Genomic DNA, 20,647 nt, shown 5'->3' with positions numbered 1-20,647 from the left:
AAACAAAAGCAAACAAAAAATTTTAATCTGGAGATAAATATAAATGTAAAGAACTCCTACAACTTAGCAACAAAAAGACAAGGTACGACTTCAAATATAAAGCAGGCTATAGATTTGAATAGACATTCCTGTAAGGAACATATACAAATAACTAGTAGGCACTCACATAGTCATTCAGCCATTAGGGAAATGCAAATCAAAACCACAGTAAGGGCCAGTGCGATGGCTAGGCCAGAAAAGCCACTAGCTGCCAAGCCTGATGACATGAGTTCAACCCCCAGCACCCACATGGTAGAGAGAACAGACTCCTACATGTTGATGTCTGGCCTCCACATGTGTACCATGGCACATGCTGTAATACCTTGAAAACATATAAAGATTTACCTTGAAAACATATAAAGTCAGAAAAGCCAGACACAAGAACAGAAATACATGACTCCATGTATACAGGAAAATTCACATAAAAATCTTGTTAGAGAGTCCAGTAAGATGGCTCAGCAGTTAAAGGTGAGCATCACACACAAACAAATGAACAAACAATACATTAAAATGTCAAAAAGAGATTATAGCAATTGGAGTAGGGAAGATGGGGAGCTATTGCCCAATGACTGCATACTATATGTTTGGGATGATAAGGTTTTAATGCTACTAAATTACACACACTTAAAAATTGTTAAAACCAGCAAAATTTATGCAAAACTTTTAAAATGTAAAATAATGAAATGCATGAATTTTCTGAAGATTTTCATCACTAGGTTAGCTAATATTTCCACATGACCAATATGCAGAATGAAACCCTGACAGATGAAAGATACAAAGAGCAAGACAAACCAGCAGCTATTAACATAACAAAGCAGGAGCAGCTTAAGAAACTACTGTCAACTTTTGAGCATTAAACAGCCATAATTATCTGGAAAGACATTTAAAATATTGTTCTTCCCAACAACATACTTGCATGATTCTGGGTTCTCTTAATATACCCTAATCAAAATAACACATAACAAACAGAATGCAGAACAGATATAAAAATGGCACTCATTGTTTTACTAAGTAGTATACTTTTGTCAGGCGTGGTAGCACACGCCTTTAATCCCAGCACTCAGGCAGAGGCAGGCAGATCTCGGTGTATTCCAGACCAGCCTGGTCTCCTACATAGTTCCAAGCCAGCCAGGGTTACATAGTGAGTCCCTATCTCAAACCTCGCTTCCTCCCCAAATTAACCAACAGCAAATATCAATGATATTCATTACGTTAGTAAGTAGTAATTTAATATTTTTAAATTTTTATTTATTTTATGTATATGAGTGTATTGCTTGCATGTGTGTAAGTGCACCCTTGTCATGCAATGCTTGCTGAGTTCAGAGTGTGTTGGATCCCCTGGAACTGGATTTACAGTTGTTAACCACCATGTGGATGCTAGGAGTCGAAACTGGGTCCCCTGCAAGAGCAGCCAGTGCTCTTAACCCCTAAGCCATCTCTCCAATCCCCTTTTAAGTGTTTTTAAATTTTGCTTTAACTGCTACTTTGTAAATATAAATAGAGATAGCCTTGATAAGCGAAAGTATTTGGAATCTTCAATGCACTTGGAGACTATAAAAATATTCTGAGGGGCTGGAGAGACGGCTTAGCAGTTAAGAGCTCTTGCTACTCTGGCTGCTCTTGCAAAGGACCCAAGTTTGTTCCCAGCACCCACATGATAGCTAACAACTATCCGTTAACTCCAGTTCCAGATCAGGCATGTTTTTCTGGCCTCTGCATGCATATGGTATAGTTATATATAATCAAGCAAAACACCATACACATAAACGTAACAAAATATTTTTTTAATTTTGAAAGAAAAAGTTAAAAAGTTATCACCATGAGCCTGTGAGATGGTTCAGTGGGTGCTACCAAGCATGGTAACCTGAGTTCAATCCCTGGGACTGACTCCCAAAAGCTGTCCCCTAAGCCCACATACATGCTATGGCCCATGTGCATACACATACACACACACACGCACACACACACAAATTTTAAAAAATCTCCAGCATATAAACCTATATTACTATAGGTATTTGACTTTTTTTGGGGGGGTGGGGGGTTCTTTTTGAGTAGCTGCACCTGGCCTGGATTCGCTATGGAGACCAGGCTGGCCTCGAACTCACAGAGATCCGGCTGCCTCTGCCTCCTGAGAGCTGGGACTAAAGGCATGCACCACCATGCCCGGCTGACTTTTAAAAAAAATTTTATGTATTATTTTATGTGTATGAGTGTATTGCCTGCATGTGTGTAAGTGCACCTGTGTTATGCAGTGCCCGGGGAGGTCAGAAGAGAGTGTCTGATCCCCTGGAACTGGAGTTATGGACAGTTGTTAACTGCCATGTGGGTGCTAGTAATCGAACCCAGGTCTTCTGCAAGAGCAGTCCATGCTCTTAACTGCTGAGCCATCTTTCAGGCGAGTATTTGACTTCTTAAAAGGACTGAAAAATGCTTAACTACTAGTGACATCTAGTGGTCATTCAAATTAGTGCATGGAAGAAAATTTTACCTTGTCACTCAGAACCCAAGTCCCCAATGCTAAGGAGCATGTAGGACAGCTAACCGCAAAAAGTACAAATAATGCCTTCAATACATATAAAGGCCCTAACCTTCCTTATAAATGCTGATGTATATACTTCTATCTTAATCTTTATGTGTGTGTATGTACTCACGAGGGTCTCATAGCACACATGTGGAGATCAGCAGACAATTTTAGGGAGTTAGTTCTCTCCTTCCACCATGTAGATTCCAAGGAACAAACTCAGGTCATCAGATTTGGTGGCAAGTGCATTTACATGCTGAGCCATCTCACTGGTCCACCATACATACATTGGTGTATACTTCTAAGTACCAAAAAAAAGCTTTTTAAAAAATTTATTTATTGTGTATGAGTGTATTTCCTGTATATATGTAAGTGCACCTGTGTGTGCAATGCCCAGGGAGACCAGAAGAGGGTGTCAGATCCCCTGGAACTGTAGTTGTGGATGGTTGTTAGAAGCCATGTGGGTGCTGGGAATCAAACCCCAGTCCTCTGCAAGAGCAGTCAGTGCTCTTAACTGCAGAGCAGTCTCTCCAGCCCCAATAAACAGCTTCTTGAAAAATACATTTAAAGTAGACTTCAACACTGAATAATTTTTATTGTGGCTCAAATTCTAATCAAATAACCTCTAATAATATCTCTCAGGCAATGACACTTGTGATTCAAAAACCATCCTACACATCAAGAGCAACCAATTCATCACTTAGGTTCTAAAGATCACACCCCAGCTTCCATCTGTCTCCTTCATTCCTGTCATCACTACTTAGGTTCAGATACAATTTGTGCCTGAAACTATGTCTTATAATTAAAATTCAAATTTCATCATGTTGCCTCCTACTTAAGTCCCTCCAAAGATTCTCCTTTAGATCCCAAGCTTTTGAGCTTTAGTATGGCCTTCCATCTTCCCTTCATCTTTTTTTCTCTTCAACTTTATGTTCTAGAAGAACAATGGTCAGCAAGCTTTCCTGCAGAGAGTCATATGGTAAATATTTTAGGTTTTGCGGGTCACACATCTCTTTAACAACATCTCAAAATTGCCACTGTAGTGCAAAAGCAACCATATGGAAATATATATATATATATATATTTCCAAACAGTATCTGTGTGGCTGTGTTCCAATAAAGTTATTTACAGAAGTAGGCTGGCAATCAGACATGGTCAGCTTCCTTCTGCTCAACTATTTGAAATGTCTTGTATATACCATATTCCAAGTTTTAATAGCTAATGGAATGTGAGATGTGTATTCTTGAATCTATCAATTATATGTTTCAAATTAGAATATGGTAAATATTAATAGATATATTTTATATAAATATCTTATATATACTATAGGAAATATACATTCTATATATTACCATAATGTACCAATTAATTATATTTTGAATTGTTGATTTATTGTTTAGCTTCTTCTTTTCTTCTGGCATAAACACAGACTCAGAAGTTTAAACTAAAGGATTCTTAGTAATCATCTGACTTCTATCTACCAGGTAATTGGCATTCCGAAGGCTAGCACTCACAAAGGTGAGTTTTGCCTTTCCTATTTTACAAGGCTGAATATGAAAGTCAATGTGCTCAGTAGGTATGTTATTTTTACAGAAGCAAAAGGAACCCATTTATAAACCCAATGTGAACTGCCACCATCACTGTGCCCCTCTATTCCCAAAGGCTGCCTGAAAGTTATCAAGGTGTTCACTTCATGGGGAACTCACCCTCATCTTCACTACTGTGAGAATGGACTTCAGGAGATGATTCAGACTGCGATGACGAAAACTCTTCTTTCCATTTCTTCCGTTTCTTTGGTGGTGGCTCAGCCTTTATTTTTAGTTGTTTAACTTTGGGTTTTGTGGAAGAGGCTTTTGCAGTTGTAGTTTTTGATACTGGAGGATCAGAAGTTTTACTACTACTACTTGGCTTAGCCTGAACACTTCTGCAATGTTATAACAAATATGTTATAAACATTAACATATTTAAATCTTGTAAGACTGAAATAAGAAAAAAAGTCATAAGCTCAAACATCTTCACATCAACGACTCCAAAGTCCCTGTCATGTACATCTCAATAGTGACTTCCACAGCATTTCTTGAAATACTTTGTTTTAACAAGAGCACTTATATTTAGCCATTTAATTATTGATTGATTTATTGATTGAGACAGGGTCTCACAACGTATCACTGGCTGGGCTAGAACTCGCTTGTTAGACCAGACTGGTCTTGAACTCACCGAGATCCAGCTGCCTTTGCCTTCAGTCGGGGATTAAAAGCATCCTGGGAGTTAAAGGCATGCACCATCATGCCTAGAGTATATTCAGTTATTAAGGGCTACTAATCTAATCTCTATTCCTCCCACCCACCACCCCTTATAGATTCATTTTCCAGAGAATACGGGGATAAAAGCCAAATCCAGTTCTGACTCTCTGGTGACCTTTAATGAAGAAATCCAAATACATCAACTGAGAACCACTGAATATTTGTCCTATCCTGGATCTAGAAATTTGTGTGGATAAATTCCATCAGCAGCTTCCAATAGGTGATGATCTTAATTAAACTAGATCTGTTTGAGAACAGCCTGAGAATATCTGGGGGTGACACCCACATTTCCATAGACATTAGAGTCAGGTCAGCTAAGCTTCCAGACAACCTAGACACATCAATCTATGACAGGAATTCTACTGTATGTTTATTTAGTAATATACAGGTCTCAGTTTTTCTCAAAAAATTATCTCACTGAAAATCTGACATTCACTTATTATTTTAATTTTATGGATAGAAAAAGGCTTCAGAAAGGTTCTCTGTCACAAAGAGCTAGACTCAAAACATTTTCCTTCTTGTTTTAATCACCACACTAGAGGGCCAAAACAAAGAGGCCACCTACCCCACCACAGAAAACCGTAAGCTTCACGAAGCCCATCTCATGCCTTCAAAAGGAATCATTGTCACAGGAACCGGACTTTCAGTCTCTTCAACTGATGTACTCCTTTGTACAATGACAATACCCAAAATAAGTGTATAAATATATTAATATATTACATAAAACGAATACCTGATAGTTTGTGAAGGTTTATTTCTTGGCTTTTTGGAACATACTCTCACATACTCCTTTTTGTTTGTATTTTCAATGAACTTCACATATATCCTTTTGTATTTAGTCTTTGCATCTCCAAAATATCCAAGGTACTAGGGAAGAAGCATCTTGAATCACATAATTATATAATCTGTACATAAATATTACTTTGTTGGCTTTACTATCAGCTATCCTTCACGTTTTTCAAAATGTAGTCCTGGCCAGGCTAGTTTCACCCTAAATAAAAATGATTCTCTCTCATCTCTCTTTCATACACACACACACACACACACACACACACACACACACACACACACAGGAGTGAAGGGTAGAGAGGTGCTGGAGATTGACCCCAGACCTTGTAAAATCTATACTCCTAGCCCCACGGGTTCATTCTTAACTGTAAGCCAGTCTGTATTGGTTACAGAGGCAATCTCATTTGAACAATGCTTCCTCAAAGCTGTAACAAATAATAAACAAACAAACAAATAAATAAGGCCTGTCAGTCTTCTGGTAACTCAAGATATTTGATTAGTGGAATAATCAATAAGAACCTCTATCTTTACACACTAACACTAATCCTTTTCCTTTCTAAATTAAAAAAATAAAAGCTGGGTGTGGTGGCACACACCTTTAATCCCAGCACTTGGGAGGCAGAGGCAGGTGGATCTCTGTGCGCTCAAGGACAGCCTGGTCTACACAGTGACTCCAGGACAGATGGGGCTACAGAGAGACCCTATCTCAAAAAGCCAAAAAAAAAACAAAAAAAAAAACAATGTAAAGTGATTTCACTTTAAAGATTTATTCTTATTCTTAAGTTATATATATTTTAAGTATATATCTTATTTTAAGTATATATCTGCATGTCTCGGTGGGGGAATGTACACATGAGTACAAGTGGCACGGAGTCCAGAAGATCTGAGATGCCCTGGAGTTGGAGTTACAGACAGTTGTGAATTGCCCTACTATGGTTCTGAAAACCAAGTCAGGTCCTCTGCAAGAACAGTAGGTACTCTTAACCGCTAAGCCACCTCTACATTTCTGTTACTTCATTTTGAAGAGCTGGGATTTACTCACTGCTTCATTTCTAATCACACTATCAGGGTCTCATATGCTACATAGTTCAAAACTTATGCTATTTTCCATTAGAAATAATGTAAATGCATCTAGCCCTAAATCATTCTGTATTTTCCAGAATCATTCTTTTTTTAAATATTTTATTATTTTTATTTTATGTGTATTAGTGTATTGCCTGTGTGTAGGTAAGTACACCCATGTCATGCAATGCCTGCGGTGGACAGAAGAGGCTAGGCTGTTGGATCCCCTGGAACTGGAGTTTCGGACAGTTGTTAGCTGCCATGTGGGTGCTGGGATACGAACCTAGGTTTTCTGCAAGAACAGCCAGTGTTCTTAACCACTGAGCCATCTCGCCAATGCCCCAGAATCATTTTCAAAGTACAGAAAAACTAATGTAACCAAGCATTTTACTTACACTATTTGTAGCTGCAAATTCTCTTTGTCCATCTCGAATTTCAGGAACAAATTTCTGTAACAAAGCTTTCTGCACTTTCCAAATAGCTGGAGGCTCCTTTCCTATTTTTATAGCTTCCTATAAAAAGCAGAATTACACTTATGAAAAATATCAACATGCCTTATATTTCTAGAATTATTATAGCTAAATAAAGAGAATTTTAAAGGCCTACCTACTTCAATTCTTCTTATCTCTGGCTGAGTTTCTACAATCCCCCCCAACCCCTGCCCCACATCACTGGTGCCAAGCCCAAGGCCTTGCATATGCTAGAAAAGTGCTCTGCCAGAAAGTTAAACCTAGCTCCTAGAAATCTATTCATAGTCTCTGTTGAAATTCTTTTAGAAATAAGGAGCTCACTAACACAAAGTATTCCACTGCCCTTTTGTACAGCTAAAATTATTAAAAGACAAACACTACCATCATATCATTTATGTCATTTTATAATGACCAAAACAAATATATGTGTGTGAGTGTTTTGCCTGCATGCATATAAATGTACTACATGCTTGCAGTGCCCACCGAGGCCAGAAAAGGGAATTGGATCTTCCAGAATTGGAGTTACAGATGGTTGTTAGCTGCCATATAGGTGCTGGGAATAAACTTAGGTCCTTTACAAGAGCAGCCAGTGCTCTTAAACACTGTGCCATCTCTCCAGTCCCAAATATACATACTAAAAGCAAATTGTAAACTTTAGGACTATTGATGAATTGACTGTTATGTTCTTCCCTGTTCTATCTAATGCTATTCCTCTCAACACTAATTAAAAACAAAACGAGCAAGCAAACAAACAGCAAAAGCAAACAAAAATCCAAAAATATATTCAGTATGGCTAGGTGGGCACGGGAGCTCACACCTGTTGTCTCAACACTTGGGAGGCTGAGGCCGAGTCAGAACTGCCACTAGTTCAAGGTTAGCATGGACTATGTAGAGAGTACCAGGCCAGCTAAGACTACATAGCAAGATCCTATCTGAAAACACCAAAAAAAAGTATGGCTAAAATTGCTAACAGTTCTACTCATGGTGCTACAATTTAAAATTATAAAATTAAATCTAATTTATATGATAGTCCTGATTTTTTCTTTAAACTTTAAAATTATATAAACAAACCTTTTCTCAAAATTCCTAGTAACATGTTCAGTTGGAAGGCTTGAAAAAAATGAACAAGACTGTTGAAATTTGGGCTTGAGATGGAGTTTAGTTAGTAAAGTGCTTGTCAAGCACAAAGTCCTGCTTCAGTTCCCAGCACTGCATAAAAGTGGGTGAGGTAGCAGATGTCTGAGTGGTAGAGGCTGGAGATCAGGAATTCAAGGTCATCCTCAGCTATATGGATGTTCAAGCCCAGCCTGGGCTATATGAGACTCTGTCTCAAACAACAACAACAATAAATCCTTTTGTAATTAAAGTTACCAAACACAACTGAGTAGTTGGAAATATAAAGCTAAAATGATTTTCACTGATTTCCTTTCTCAAAATATTTGACATCAGCTGGGTGTGATAGCACATACCACAGCACTTTTGAGACTGAAGCCAGGCATGGTGGTGTAGGCCTTTAATCCCAGCACCTGGGAGGCAGAGACAGGTGAATGTCTGTGAGATTGAGGCCCACCTGCTCTACATAGCAAGTGCCAGGCCAGCTGGGGCTACAGACCACCCCCAATTTAATTTTTCTAATGCAAGATAGGTATGCTATTTGAAGTCACCATGAAAATTACCAGATGCACCCCAACTAAACCATGACCTTTACCCCTGGGGCCATTTACATCACATCACCTTAAATGCCTCGATGTCTTCTATTTTTACCACAAATTCATCACGCTCTCTGTATTGGCCTTCTCCTCCACTTTCTGTATTTTCCTCATCTGTAAAACCTTCTATGGCAACAGTGTCCTGTCCTTTTGCAAACTGGTCTGAAGCAAGACCATCAAGTTCGATGGCTACGGGGGGTTCTGTGGAGTTGACACTTTCCAGGATGTTTACTGCAGATGAAGTAGAATGAAGAAGGTCTTGCTTAACTGCACTCACAGTGGTGGAGAAAGCCAGAGCAGTGCCAGTAGTACTGGCCGATGAGCTAGGAGTTACCACTGGTAGAGCTTCTGAAACTAAATCAAGCAAATGCAAATCAGTAATACAAAAAAAAACATTTGTATGTTTTGAGTCTGAAAGGTTTAAGACTCAGTTATTTTTGCAATCAATTGGTTTAAAACAATTACACAGGAGGAAATTAAAGAATGGTTGTTAATCCAAGAATCAAAGATGTGCAAATTAAATCTGGATAAGACAACTTTCGTACAAATCTGCAAGATTTGGTACAAATCTTTTCTGCACACTACATGAAAAGATAATGAAGGAAATTTTTTTTGTAAAATTTTTATTAAATTTTTGTGTAGCTCATACATAACATCTTTGTCTTTTTGGAGACAGGGTCTTCTTATAGCGCCAGCTATGTAGACCAGGCAGGCCCTGAACTCACAGAGATCCACCTGCCTCTGCCTCCCAAGTGCTGGGATTAAAGGCATGTGCCACCACAACCAGCTCACATCTTAATCATTTTTTAAAAAAATATTTTCATTTTATGTGTGTGAGTGTATTGCCTGCATGTGTCTAAGTGTACCTGTATTGTACAAGGCCCATGGAGGTCAGAAAGTTGTGTAGAATCTCCTGGAACTGGAGTTAACAGCCTGTTTTTAGCCACTATGAGGATGCTGGGCAAACCTGGGTCTTTTGCAAGAGCAGTCAGTGCTCCTAACCGCTGAGCCATCTCTCTAGCCCCCACCTTCATCTTTTTTTTTTTTTTTTTTGAGACAGGGTCTCCCTGCAGCCCCAGCTGGCCTGAAACTGTGTAGATCAGGCTGGTCTTGATCTCAGAGATTCGCCTGCCTCTACCTCCTGAATGCTGAAATTAAGGTGTGCGCCACTATGCCCAGCTCATTTAAAAAATTTTTATACCCCCTCCCCGATTAGCACACATCCCTAGCCCCCACCCTCAGAATTCATGCATTCTGTCATTTGTGTTAAAGCCTATTGTCAAAGATAATTAAAAAAAAATTAAATTTGGAGACCGGGTGTGGTGGCGCATGCCTTTAATCCCAGCACTTGGGAGGCAGAGGCAGGTGGATCTTTGTGAGTTCCAAGGCCTGCCTGGTCTACATAGTGAGTTTCAGGACAGCAGCGGCTACAGGGAGACCCTGTCTCAAAAAAATAAATAAATAAGTATAAATAAATAAAGAGAATTTTTAAAAAATTAAATTTGGGGGGGGCTGTAGAATTTCCTCCATTGGATTGGCCTGCAGCCATGTCTGTGGGGCATTTCCTTGGTTGATGAGTGATGTGGGAGGGTCCAGTCCACATGGGCAGTGCCACCACAAGGCAGGTGGTTCTGTGTCGTGTAAGAATGTAGATTGCACAAAGGCTGGAGGAGCAAGCCAATAAGCAGCATTCCTCTACTGTCTGTGCTTTAGATCCTGCTTCCAGGTTCTTACCCTGAGTTCCTGCCTTGGCGTCCCTTGATGATGGACTGTGAGCTGTAAGCCAAATAAACCCTTTCCTACTCAAGCTGGTTTGGTCAGTGTTTTTAATCATAGCAATAGAAAGTAACTAATATACCTGGGAAGAGAGAATTGCAATTTAGGAATTTTCTCCATCAGATTGGCCTGGGGAGGCGTTCCTCAATTCCTGCCTCATTTTTTTCCTTGAGTGCCTGTGTTGGCTTCCCTTGATAATGGACTGTGAGCTGTAGGCCAAATAAACCTTTTCCTCTCCAAGTTTCTTTTGATCAGTGTTTTGCTGTTTTAAAAAGTGGATTTATTTTGTGAATGAATGTTTTCCCTGCATGTAAGCTCATCTGTACATACAATGCCCATAGAGGCCAGAAGAGGGTGTCAGATCCCCCAGAGCTAGAGTTATAGACAGTTGTTAGCTGCTGTGTGGGTGCTGGGATTGTAACCCAGGTCCTCTGCAAAAGGAGTCAGTGCGCTTACCTGCTAAGCCATCTCTCCAGCCCCTGGTCAGTATTTTATCACAGCAATAGAAAACAAACTAGGACAGAGACACACAAAAATGACAGAAAATAAGAAAGGGTCAGATAACCAAAACTCCAACTGCTGAGCCATCTCTCCAGCCCTTCTTTTTCTTTCTTTCTTTCTTTTTTTTTTTTTTTTTTTTTTTTTTTTTTTTGAGACAGGGTCTCCCTGTAGCCTCCGTTGGCCTGAAACTCACTGTGTAGACTGGCCTCTATCTCACTGAGATCCACCTGCCTCTGCCTCTCCCTCTGCCTCCTGATTGCTGGGATCAAAGCTGTACACACACACACACACACACACACACACACACACACACACACAGAGCACCCCCCTCAGCTAACAGCTTTATTCTAATAACAAAACTAGTCCCAAAAAATCATGAGAAAACTACAGACCAATATCCCTAATGATATAAACACAAAAACTTCAACAAAAATAATAGAGTGAATTCATCAACATATAAAGAATAATGCAAAGGTTGGATGTTGTAGCTCAGTGGTAGGGTGCATGCCAGCAGACAAAAGCCCTGATTTCAATCCACAGCACTAAAAAGTCAAAGTAAAAGAATCATATAATTACAACCAAGTGTGGGAAAAGAAAATGTGGTGTATATATAAACAATGGTGTTTTACTGAGTCAGAAAGAATGAAATCATGTTAAGAAATATAAGCCAGGCTCAGAAAACAAAACAAAACAAAACACAGTTTCTCTCACATGTGGAAATTTATATAAGTGTGAAGATAGCTCAGTTAGTAATGGCAAGGACCTGAGTTCAATACCTAGAAACCATAATAAAAGGGGCTGGAGAGATGGCTCAGCAGTTAGGATAACTGGCTATTCTTGCAGAGGACCCAGGATTGGTTGCCAATACCCACACGGCCCCTTACAACTGTCCTTAATTTCAGTTCCAGGTGATCTGACACCCTCTCCAAACCTCGAAGGACACCAGGCACACATGTTGTGCACTTACATACATGGAGGCAAAACAAGTATATACATTAAAAAGAACAAAAACAAAAAACTGGGTGTGACGGTACACACCTCTAATCCCAGCACTTGGGAAGCGGGCAGATCTCTGTGAGTTCAAGGCCAGCCTGGTCCATGTATGAATTCCAGGCCAGCCAGTGGTAATAGTGAGACCCTAGTCAAGAAAGAAAGAAAGGAAAGAAAGGGAAGAAAGGAAGAAAAGAGGAAAGGAGGAAAGGAAAGGAGGAATGAAGGAAAGAAAAGAAAGAAGGAAGGAGGGAGGGAGAGAGAGAAAGAAAAAGAGAGAAAGAAAGAAAGAAAGAAAGAAAGAAAGAAAGAAAGAAAGAAAGAAAGAAAGAAAGAAAGGAAAAGAAAAGGCAGCCAGGTGTAATGATTATGTACCTGTAATTCCAGTCCTGGGGAGGCAGAGATAAGCCAATCCCTGAGGCTTGGTGACCAGATAGCCTAGCCTACTTGGCCAGTTCTAGGCAAGTAAAACCCCCGTCTCAAACACAAGGTTGTCTTCTGGCCTCCACATGTACCTCCCCTACCCCACACATACATAACATAAATTGAAAATACATAGGACAAGAAAGTAGAAGAGAGAATATTTGGAATAGGAAGGAGACTAATGGAAAGGGAAACCAGAAGGGTAAGAAGTGATATATACAATTAAAGAACATAATACAAATATATGTGAACATCAAAATTAAACCCAGTATTTTCACGGGGGCATGGTGATATACAGTAGGAACGCAGAGGCAGGAAAAGAGCTGCAAATTTGAGGCCAGCCTCGTCTAGATCATGAGTTCCAGGCTAGCTAGGGCTACATAGTGATACCTTGCCTAAAACAAAGAACAGAAACGAAAAGAAACAAAACAGTCCTAAACCAGCAACTATAATGATGAATATATTCTAATGTTTTAAAGTTTGGCTTTAAAAACTCATTCATTCATTCAGTCATTCATTCATTATGTATAAGTGTTTTGCCTATATGTATGTATGTGCACATGTAAGCAGTGCTCAAGAAGAGGCCATTGGATCCCTTCAAACTGGAGTTATGGGTCTGAGTCGCCATGTGAGTCCTGGAACCCAATCTACAAAAGCAGCAAGTACTCATCCCTTGAGCCATAACTCCAGCCCAAATTTGGCTTTTTGAGAACCATTTAAAAGGCAAATTTTCACAGGGTGATAAGGGAAAGGTTAAAAAAAAATCATTAGCACAAGAAAAAGCATGTAAGTACAGAAGTGAAAGACAATTTCCCTAGAAAATATACCAAGAGGCAAAACAGTCCTATCCTTGCAAAGTTCTATCAATGCTCTATAATACACAGCAATGTTTTCAAAGCTAAGACAAACAAGAAAACTTCCCCAAGTTTAATTTCCAAGACAGAGGAATATAAGTTGAGGAAAAAAAGAAAAATAATCCCATTATAAACTAATTGCATTTACAAGTCTAAGTGAAAAATCCTAAATAAAATACTAACAAGTGAAATCTTACAATGGATTAAAATAATTCATCATGACCAAACACACTATGACAGAAAATTGTTGTAATTTGTTTCAGTCTTGCTACATAGCCCTGGTTGGCATCAGACAACATCCTCCTGTTTCAGCCACCATAACGGGGGATAGGATGTCAGATATGTACCACCATACCTGGCTCTAGAAAAAATTTTTTTTAAAGGTTTAGAATTAAGACTGGGTCTGCTGGAGAGATGGTTCAGCAGTTAAAGACTACTTGCTACAGTCTCTTTTACTGCCACTGTACTGCAGCTCTTACCTGGGTTCCTGGGCAGGGCTGGGAGAGAGCCAGGGGACCAGAGTTCAGTTACCATTACCCACACCAGGCAGCTCAACTGCCTGTTACTCCAGCTCCAGGGGATCTGGCACTCTCTTCTGGCCTACCCAGGTATCCCATACACATATTGACAGACACACAGACAGATAAATAAAATTAACAAAAGTATTTTAGCTGCATGTGGTAGCTCCTACCAATAATCCCAGTACTGAGGCAGGAGAACCATCAGTTCAGTCAGCCTGGGCTAAAGTGTGAGCCTTTGTCTCAAGGAAAAAATAATGCCCAAAGCAAAGGGGTGGGGCTGCAGCATCAATTAAATGTATTTGCTTAGCATATACAATACGATACCCAGGGTGCCATTCCTAGCACTATAAAAACAAAGAACAAAACCCTAAACCTAAAATATAGAACATCTATGTGGAGAAAATGATGCAATACTAATAAAGATCTGAATTAGGGGGCCAGTGAGATGGATCAGCGGATAAATGTTTTTGGTTTTGTTTTGAGATAGGGTCTCACTATATGTAGTCCTGGCTGGTCTTAAACTCACCAAGACCTGCCTGTCTCTGGAATGCTATGTTTAAAGGCCTGTACCTGAAAGCCAGGCTTCAGTGGGTAAATGTGTGACAATTTCCTCTGAACTAAAAACCTTCCACCTTGTAGAGAAGCTCATTGAGAACAGAAGATGTTCTAAGGGGAGGTGAACCATTTCATCCTGCAGGGAAGCTCACTGAGCTCAGGAAGTAAACAGAAGTCCCCAAGAGTGACCAGATATACTATGTGTCTCCCTCCTTAAGGGTATATAAGCAACAAGGACTGCTCAGAGTCACTCAAAGACAAGCAGAGTTTCCTGGCAGAAGCACAGACCAGCCAAACAACCTGGAAGAGGCCCTGATTACCTGAGCTGCCTGAAAGAGATGCTGCAACTTGTCCAGCTGCCTGCAAATTGTGCAGTGGGCTCCAGGTTTCCAGCTTCTGTGAAACATCACCCATGCTGAGGTGGGCTTTTGGTGATGCAGCTGTCTTTAAGTAATTTCTGCTCCTATAAGCAACCCCTCACCCACATTCCTGTAAGTAACCCCAATAAAACTCATTGGTTCATCAAGTTGGACTTTGGTGGTATCCATACTTTGGTCTGTCATTAGTTCCCAATCTGGGGTGAATACACATTTGTTCAAATCTCTCCAGGAATGGTGGCACAATAAAGGTGCTTGCCACCAAGTCAGATGACCTGAGTTTGATCCTTAGGACTAACATGGTAGAAGAAGAAAACAGGCTCTACGTTTTCCTCTGGCCTCCACACGTGTGCTACGGTATGCAAATGCACGCGTGTGTGAACACGTGCATGCATACACACTAAATAAGTAAAATAAACTTGAGATGAGTTATAGAATAGACAATGTCACAAAGATATCAATGTCTATGAACATTCAATATAATCACCATAAAAACCTCAAATTATGGGAACTCCTATAAGATGATGAGTATCAAAAATAGTAACTATGATTGATAAGATAATTATGACTTAGAAACTCATGAAAGGCTTTGGTGTTATCCAAGATGGAGCAAGTACACTAAAGCCCATTTTCACCTACTGATTACAAACAAAACCAGGACAGAATATAAAACACAACTACCTGAAGACTCTGAAAAGTTAGTAACAGAGAAGGAGAAGCCTAAATTTAGTAACAGTTACATGGACTATTACAGCTTTCTTGTCACCTGGCATTGACCAGAGTGTGGCTACTACGCAGCCTTACACAGTAACGGAGCAACAAAACCCCAAAGAAAAACCTTGTCTTTCTGGCTCTTTCCCAGACCTGCCCAGGAGCCCAGGTAAGAGCTGCAACACAGTGGCAGTAAAAGAGACAGCAAACGCCCTAAAAGAACCACAGTCTTTTGGGGCCCCATAAGGCATGAACCAGGCAAAGGAATTCCTGTTCTTCCTTTTCTCCAACTGTATTGCCCCAAGGGCAGTTCCAGCTGCACAGAAGTGTATCACTGCTTAGGAAGCTGCATTTCTCAGAAAAATCCCAGCTTTCTAACCAAAGGACTAAGAAAGAGGGGGTTTGAAACCTGGACAGTATAGGAAAATTCACAGGGGTGGGGTGGGAGTTAAAATGGGATCCTCTGGTTCTGTGTATGAACCCACATGAATCTAATTTCATGCTTGTATTAGTCACTTTTCTGTTGCAGTGATAGAAACACTGACCCAAGCAATTTATAGAAGTTTATTTGAGCTTATGGTTCCAGGGGAATTAGTCTGTCCTGGCAGGGAGGCATGGTGGCTGGAAGTGGCTAGAGCAGGAGCAGCAGAAGCTAAGCTCTCACATCATCACACAGGCACAGGAAGCAAGAGAGCAACTGGAGATCTGGCAAGGCTTAAGAACTCTCTAAGTCCACCCCCAGTGACATACTTCCTCCAGGATAGCCACACCTTCTAAAACTTCCCAAAACAGCGCCATCATCTGGGGACAAAATGACCAAACACTTGGAGCCTATGGGGGACATTTTCATTCAAACCACCACAATGCCTAAGCTATGTTATGTGTGGAATACCCACAAAGTAGCACTATAAGGGCTTTGAGACTGGAACTACAACACAGTCTACCACCACCCAAGTTAAAATTTCAGAATCCCTGATAGGACAGGTTCAAAGCAGCAAAGTGAAGGCTCTGAAACACTAAAGCCAATTCAGAAAATCAGAACTGATGGTCAGCAGTCTTTTCCCTGCTCTTGAAGAGCTGAAGGGTGCAATGGTCCTACTGCTAGTAGTTCTAGAACAATGCAGCAATGAGACAGGACCTGAGTCCAGAAGACTTTACACAGTCAAACCTACTGGCAAAGAGGTAGGCTGGGACACCTCTACTTCCCACTCTGGCCAAGGCTGACTAGAACTGGCTGGAGATACTGGCACAGGTGAGGTGACACCCCAGAGTGTCTGAAAGTAACCTATGACTCACTATAATACTAAAACACACAAACCTGGGAAGACATTTAAGATGCTATTGACACACAGTTATATGTAGAACTACACGTAATTCACAGTGGATGCACAAGAACACCTGAACTATATCTATATGCACATGACCCAAAATCTTTCTATAAAAATCCTCTTTTTTTGCCATTCCAGCTCATTTCATCCTCTTTGTAATTATACTATCTCTTAAAACTGTCCCTACTTCTACTATCCACCTGTTTTGTGATTCCTCAAAACCTGGAACCCTCTGGAGGTGCCCACCAAACCCTGTATCTGCTGGTATTGACCATACCTGCAGTTTCTCTACACATCAATCAAGACATAGGCTGAAGTGGAAGGATCACTTGAGCTCACAAATCTGAGACCACCCTGGGCAACAAAATAAGACACTTATCAAATAAAAAGTTTCTAGGGGCTGGAGAGATGGCTCAGCAGTAAGGGGGACTAGTTGATCTTCCACAGGACTGGGGTTCAGTTCTCAGCACTCACAGTAGCTAACAACCATTAGTAACTCCAGTTCCAGGGTTCCCAATGACCTCTTTTGGCCTCCACAGGCATAGCACACATGTGGTGCACTTACAAACATGCAGGCAAAACATTCATATACATAAAACTTAAAAAAATCCTAAAGTCTCTTTGTGAAGCTCTTAATTAAAATACAGAATCCATGATGGAATTTGATGTGCTACTTCAAAATTCATCTAGTTAGGGGAAAAAAAATTAACAAAAAGAACCATACAAAAATTAGTAACTGCAGAGGACTTAATGTACAGACTACCATATTGAATACAGAACAGACAACTAGTGCAGTGGAAAATTATAAAGTTCAAAAACATCCGTAACTGTGAGAACTTAATTATGAAGGTGAACTTCAGATAACTAGGGGTAAAAAGATCAATTGTTACAGCTCACAAATCCAAATAAATTTCAGACACAAGGAACTAAAGAAAACAAAAATGAAAATCTAAATTTCAAGTTTCAAAAGAAAAGATCTTCAAGACCAGAGAGAGCAAATGACAGGCCTCCTACATTATAGTTAGTTCATTTTCAATTTTTTAAAACTTTTTTTATTTTTTAATTTTATGTGTATGCATGTATTGCCTGCATGTGGGCAAATGCACCTGTGTTGTGCAATGCCTGCAGAGCTCAGAAGAGGCTGTCGGATCCCCTGGGACTGGCATTACGGACAGTTGTTAGTTGCCATGTGGGTGTTGGGATTTTAACCCGGGTCTTCTGCAAGAACAACCAGTGTTCTTAATCACTGAGCCATCTCTCCAGCCCCTTATTTTCAAGTTTTTAACACATTTCAGCCAAGTGCACTTTGTCCAGAGACATGCACAAACCAGAAGGAACAGCACTGTTGGCTTTGCCGTGAGTGAGGTTCAGGGTTCAGTCCTGGGTGTCCCTAAACAGTCTGTTCTTCATACCTATGCCTCCATGAGAAGTAAAGGCCAGAGTGCTTTTGTTTATCTTGACCTCCATTTTTGAAGAAATATACCACCCATGTTGAATTAAACTGTAACATAACTCTAACATTCTACTTCTACATACTTGATACAGATTTAGAAACATTTTGGTATTGCAAAAACTTAGTTTTATACTGTACATAATCATATTTGAAGGGAGCAGGGACCAATGAAAATAGACATAATCTCGGGGCTGGAGAGACGGCTCAGGGGTTAAGAACACTGACTGTTCTTGCAGAAGACCTGGGTGGGAATCCCAGCACCCACATGGCAGCTAACTATCCATAATTCCAATCCCAGGGGATCTGAGAGTCTCTTCTGTCCTCCGCAGGCATTGCACTACACAAGTGTACTTACCTACATGCAGGCAATACACACATACACATAAAATAAAAATAATAAATAAAATTTTAAAAAAAGAAAGAAAATAGATATCATCTCAAGTTTCAAGATTCAAACAGGATCTCTAATCCCCACTTTTATATTTTATTAGTCTTCTCCTCTTCTCTTCTTTTTCTTTGTGAGACAGGGTCTTACTATGTAGCCCTGGCTGGCCTTGGAACTTGCTATGTATTCAGTCTGGCCTTGAACTTACAGAGATCCTCTTGCCCCTGCCTCCCAAATGTTGGTATTAAAGGTGTGCGCTACCATACCCAGTCCATTAGTCTTTTGTTGTTGTTGTTTGCTGTTTTTGTAGTGCTGGAGAATGAACGCAGGGCTTCCAATGCCAGGCAAGCATTCTATTACTGAGCTCAACATCAGACCTCCATTGGAGTTTTTAATACAAACACAGAAATCAGTGTTAGACATATGTGCTCCATCTTGCCTACAAGAGACAAACACTTCCTTGATATTAACTACAGAAAAGATTCCACAGGTTTTTCCCAATCCAATTCTTTTTGTTTGTTGGGTTTTCTTGAGGACCTCTGGCCAGTTTTGAGTTTGCAATGATCCTCCTGCCTCTGCTTCTCAAGTGCTAGGATAGCCACCATGCACGGACAGTTCAACTATTATTATTTTCCCTTCATCCACCCAGTTAATCCAATTTTGTAATGGAATATATAAATGTTTACAATTGAAAACAATTATTTAAACACAAATTTTACTATGAAACAGTTGTTTTATAGGAAAGGATATGCCCTTTTAAAGGCATATGAATAATATAAAGTCAGCAATCAGAAGGAAACAGCTTCAAATAATATAAAAAAAAAATCTGTGGTCTATGTATGTACATGTGTGAGTCCAAAAGTCGAGGCCAGAGGACAATCAATCTTCGGTGCTGTCCTCACCTCCCACCTTGTTTGAGACAAAGTCCCTTGCTGTTTGTCACTGTGCATACCAGGCTGGCTGGCCCTTAAAGCTCTGGGAATTCTTTTGACTCAGTTTCCCATCTCACCACAGGAGCAGCACTGAGATGTGTACTATCACATCCAGCTTTATGTGGTTTGGGGAATCTAGGCTGAAGTCCTCATGCTTATATGGCAAATGTTTTAACACTGAGCCACGTCCCCAGCTCTCTAATGACATCTTAATGTGCTAAGACTGGCCATACTGGTCCATAAAAATTGTCGCAGATAATATTACTATTTATTCCAAGTAATATTTAGAAGTTGGTATTAGTGGAAGATAATGTTGGCTTTCTTTGGGGGGGTGTTTTTTGGTTTGCTTTTTTGCTGTGCTGGGGATCAAACTTAAGAGCCTTGGGTACATTAAGCATGTATTATATATACCGAGCTACATCCTTAACATCACTGCTGACCCCCATTTAACTTATAAGCCATGGAATCACGGAGTTTGGAGAACCACTAGCCTATCATACATTGTGAACTGACATTGTGGATCATTTGCACAAAATGCAGAATTTTATTTTTCCTGTGTTTTCCACAAATGAATCTTAGAACTTTTGTTTTATTGTTTTTTTCTTCAAAATGCAGAGTTTTAGTCACAAAATTAACAAAGTTGTTATTTGTTTGCTTGCTTGTTTTGGTCTTTTTGAGACAGGGTCTCCCTGCAGCCCCAGCTGACCTGGAACTCACTACGTGGACGAGGCTGGCCTTGATCTCACAGAGATCTGCCTGCCTCTGCATCCTGAGTGCTGGGACCAAAGGCATGCATATACCAAGCAAATGGCACTAAGAAAAAAGCAGGCGTAGCAATCCTAATATTGGAAAAAATAGACTTTAAACTGAAACTAACCAGAAAAGACAAAGAGGGCTATTTCATTTTGATCAAAGGAACAATCAATCAAGAAGATATTACAATCATGA

The 20,647-nt window shown here is 40.1% G+C and overlaps 1 protein-coding gene across 3 annotated transcripts in view; it reads right to left on the bottom strand.

Moving 5' to 3' along the window:
• The window catches only part of Qser1 (glutamine and serine rich 1), a 92,197-nt gene that overhangs the window by 17,272 nt on the left and 54,278 nt on the right, over window positions 1-20,647 (bottom strand). For 2 of the 3 annotated variants that reach the window (XM_029555290.1, XM_008851533.3), the window contains 4 exons: window positions 8,919-9,247; window positions 7,110-7,226; window positions 5,597-5,730; window positions 4,267-4,484 (listed from right to left, as the gene is read on the bottom strand). In XM_029555290.1, the coding sequence (XP_029411150.1) occupies window positions 4,267-4,484; window positions 5,597-5,730; window positions 7,110-7,226; window positions 8,919-9,247 (798 nt within the window). The remainder of the gene's footprint in view (window positions 1-4,266; window positions 4,485-5,596; window positions 5,731-7,109; window positions 7,227-8,918; window positions 9,248-20,647) is intronic. The other variant, XM_008851544.3, reaches the window with a different exon arrangement.

This window comes from Nannospalax galili, unplaced genomic scaffold (genome assembly GCF_000622305.1).
Source record: "Nannospalax galili isolate Female #2095 unplaced genomic scaffold, S.galili_v1.0 scaffold11, whole genome shotgun sequence".
NCBI classification, from domain to species: domain Eukaryota; kingdom Metazoa; phylum Chordata; class Mammalia; order Rodentia; family Spalacidae; genus Nannospalax; species Nannospalax galili.
This window is presented reverse-complemented; position numbering and strand designations above follow the sequence as displayed.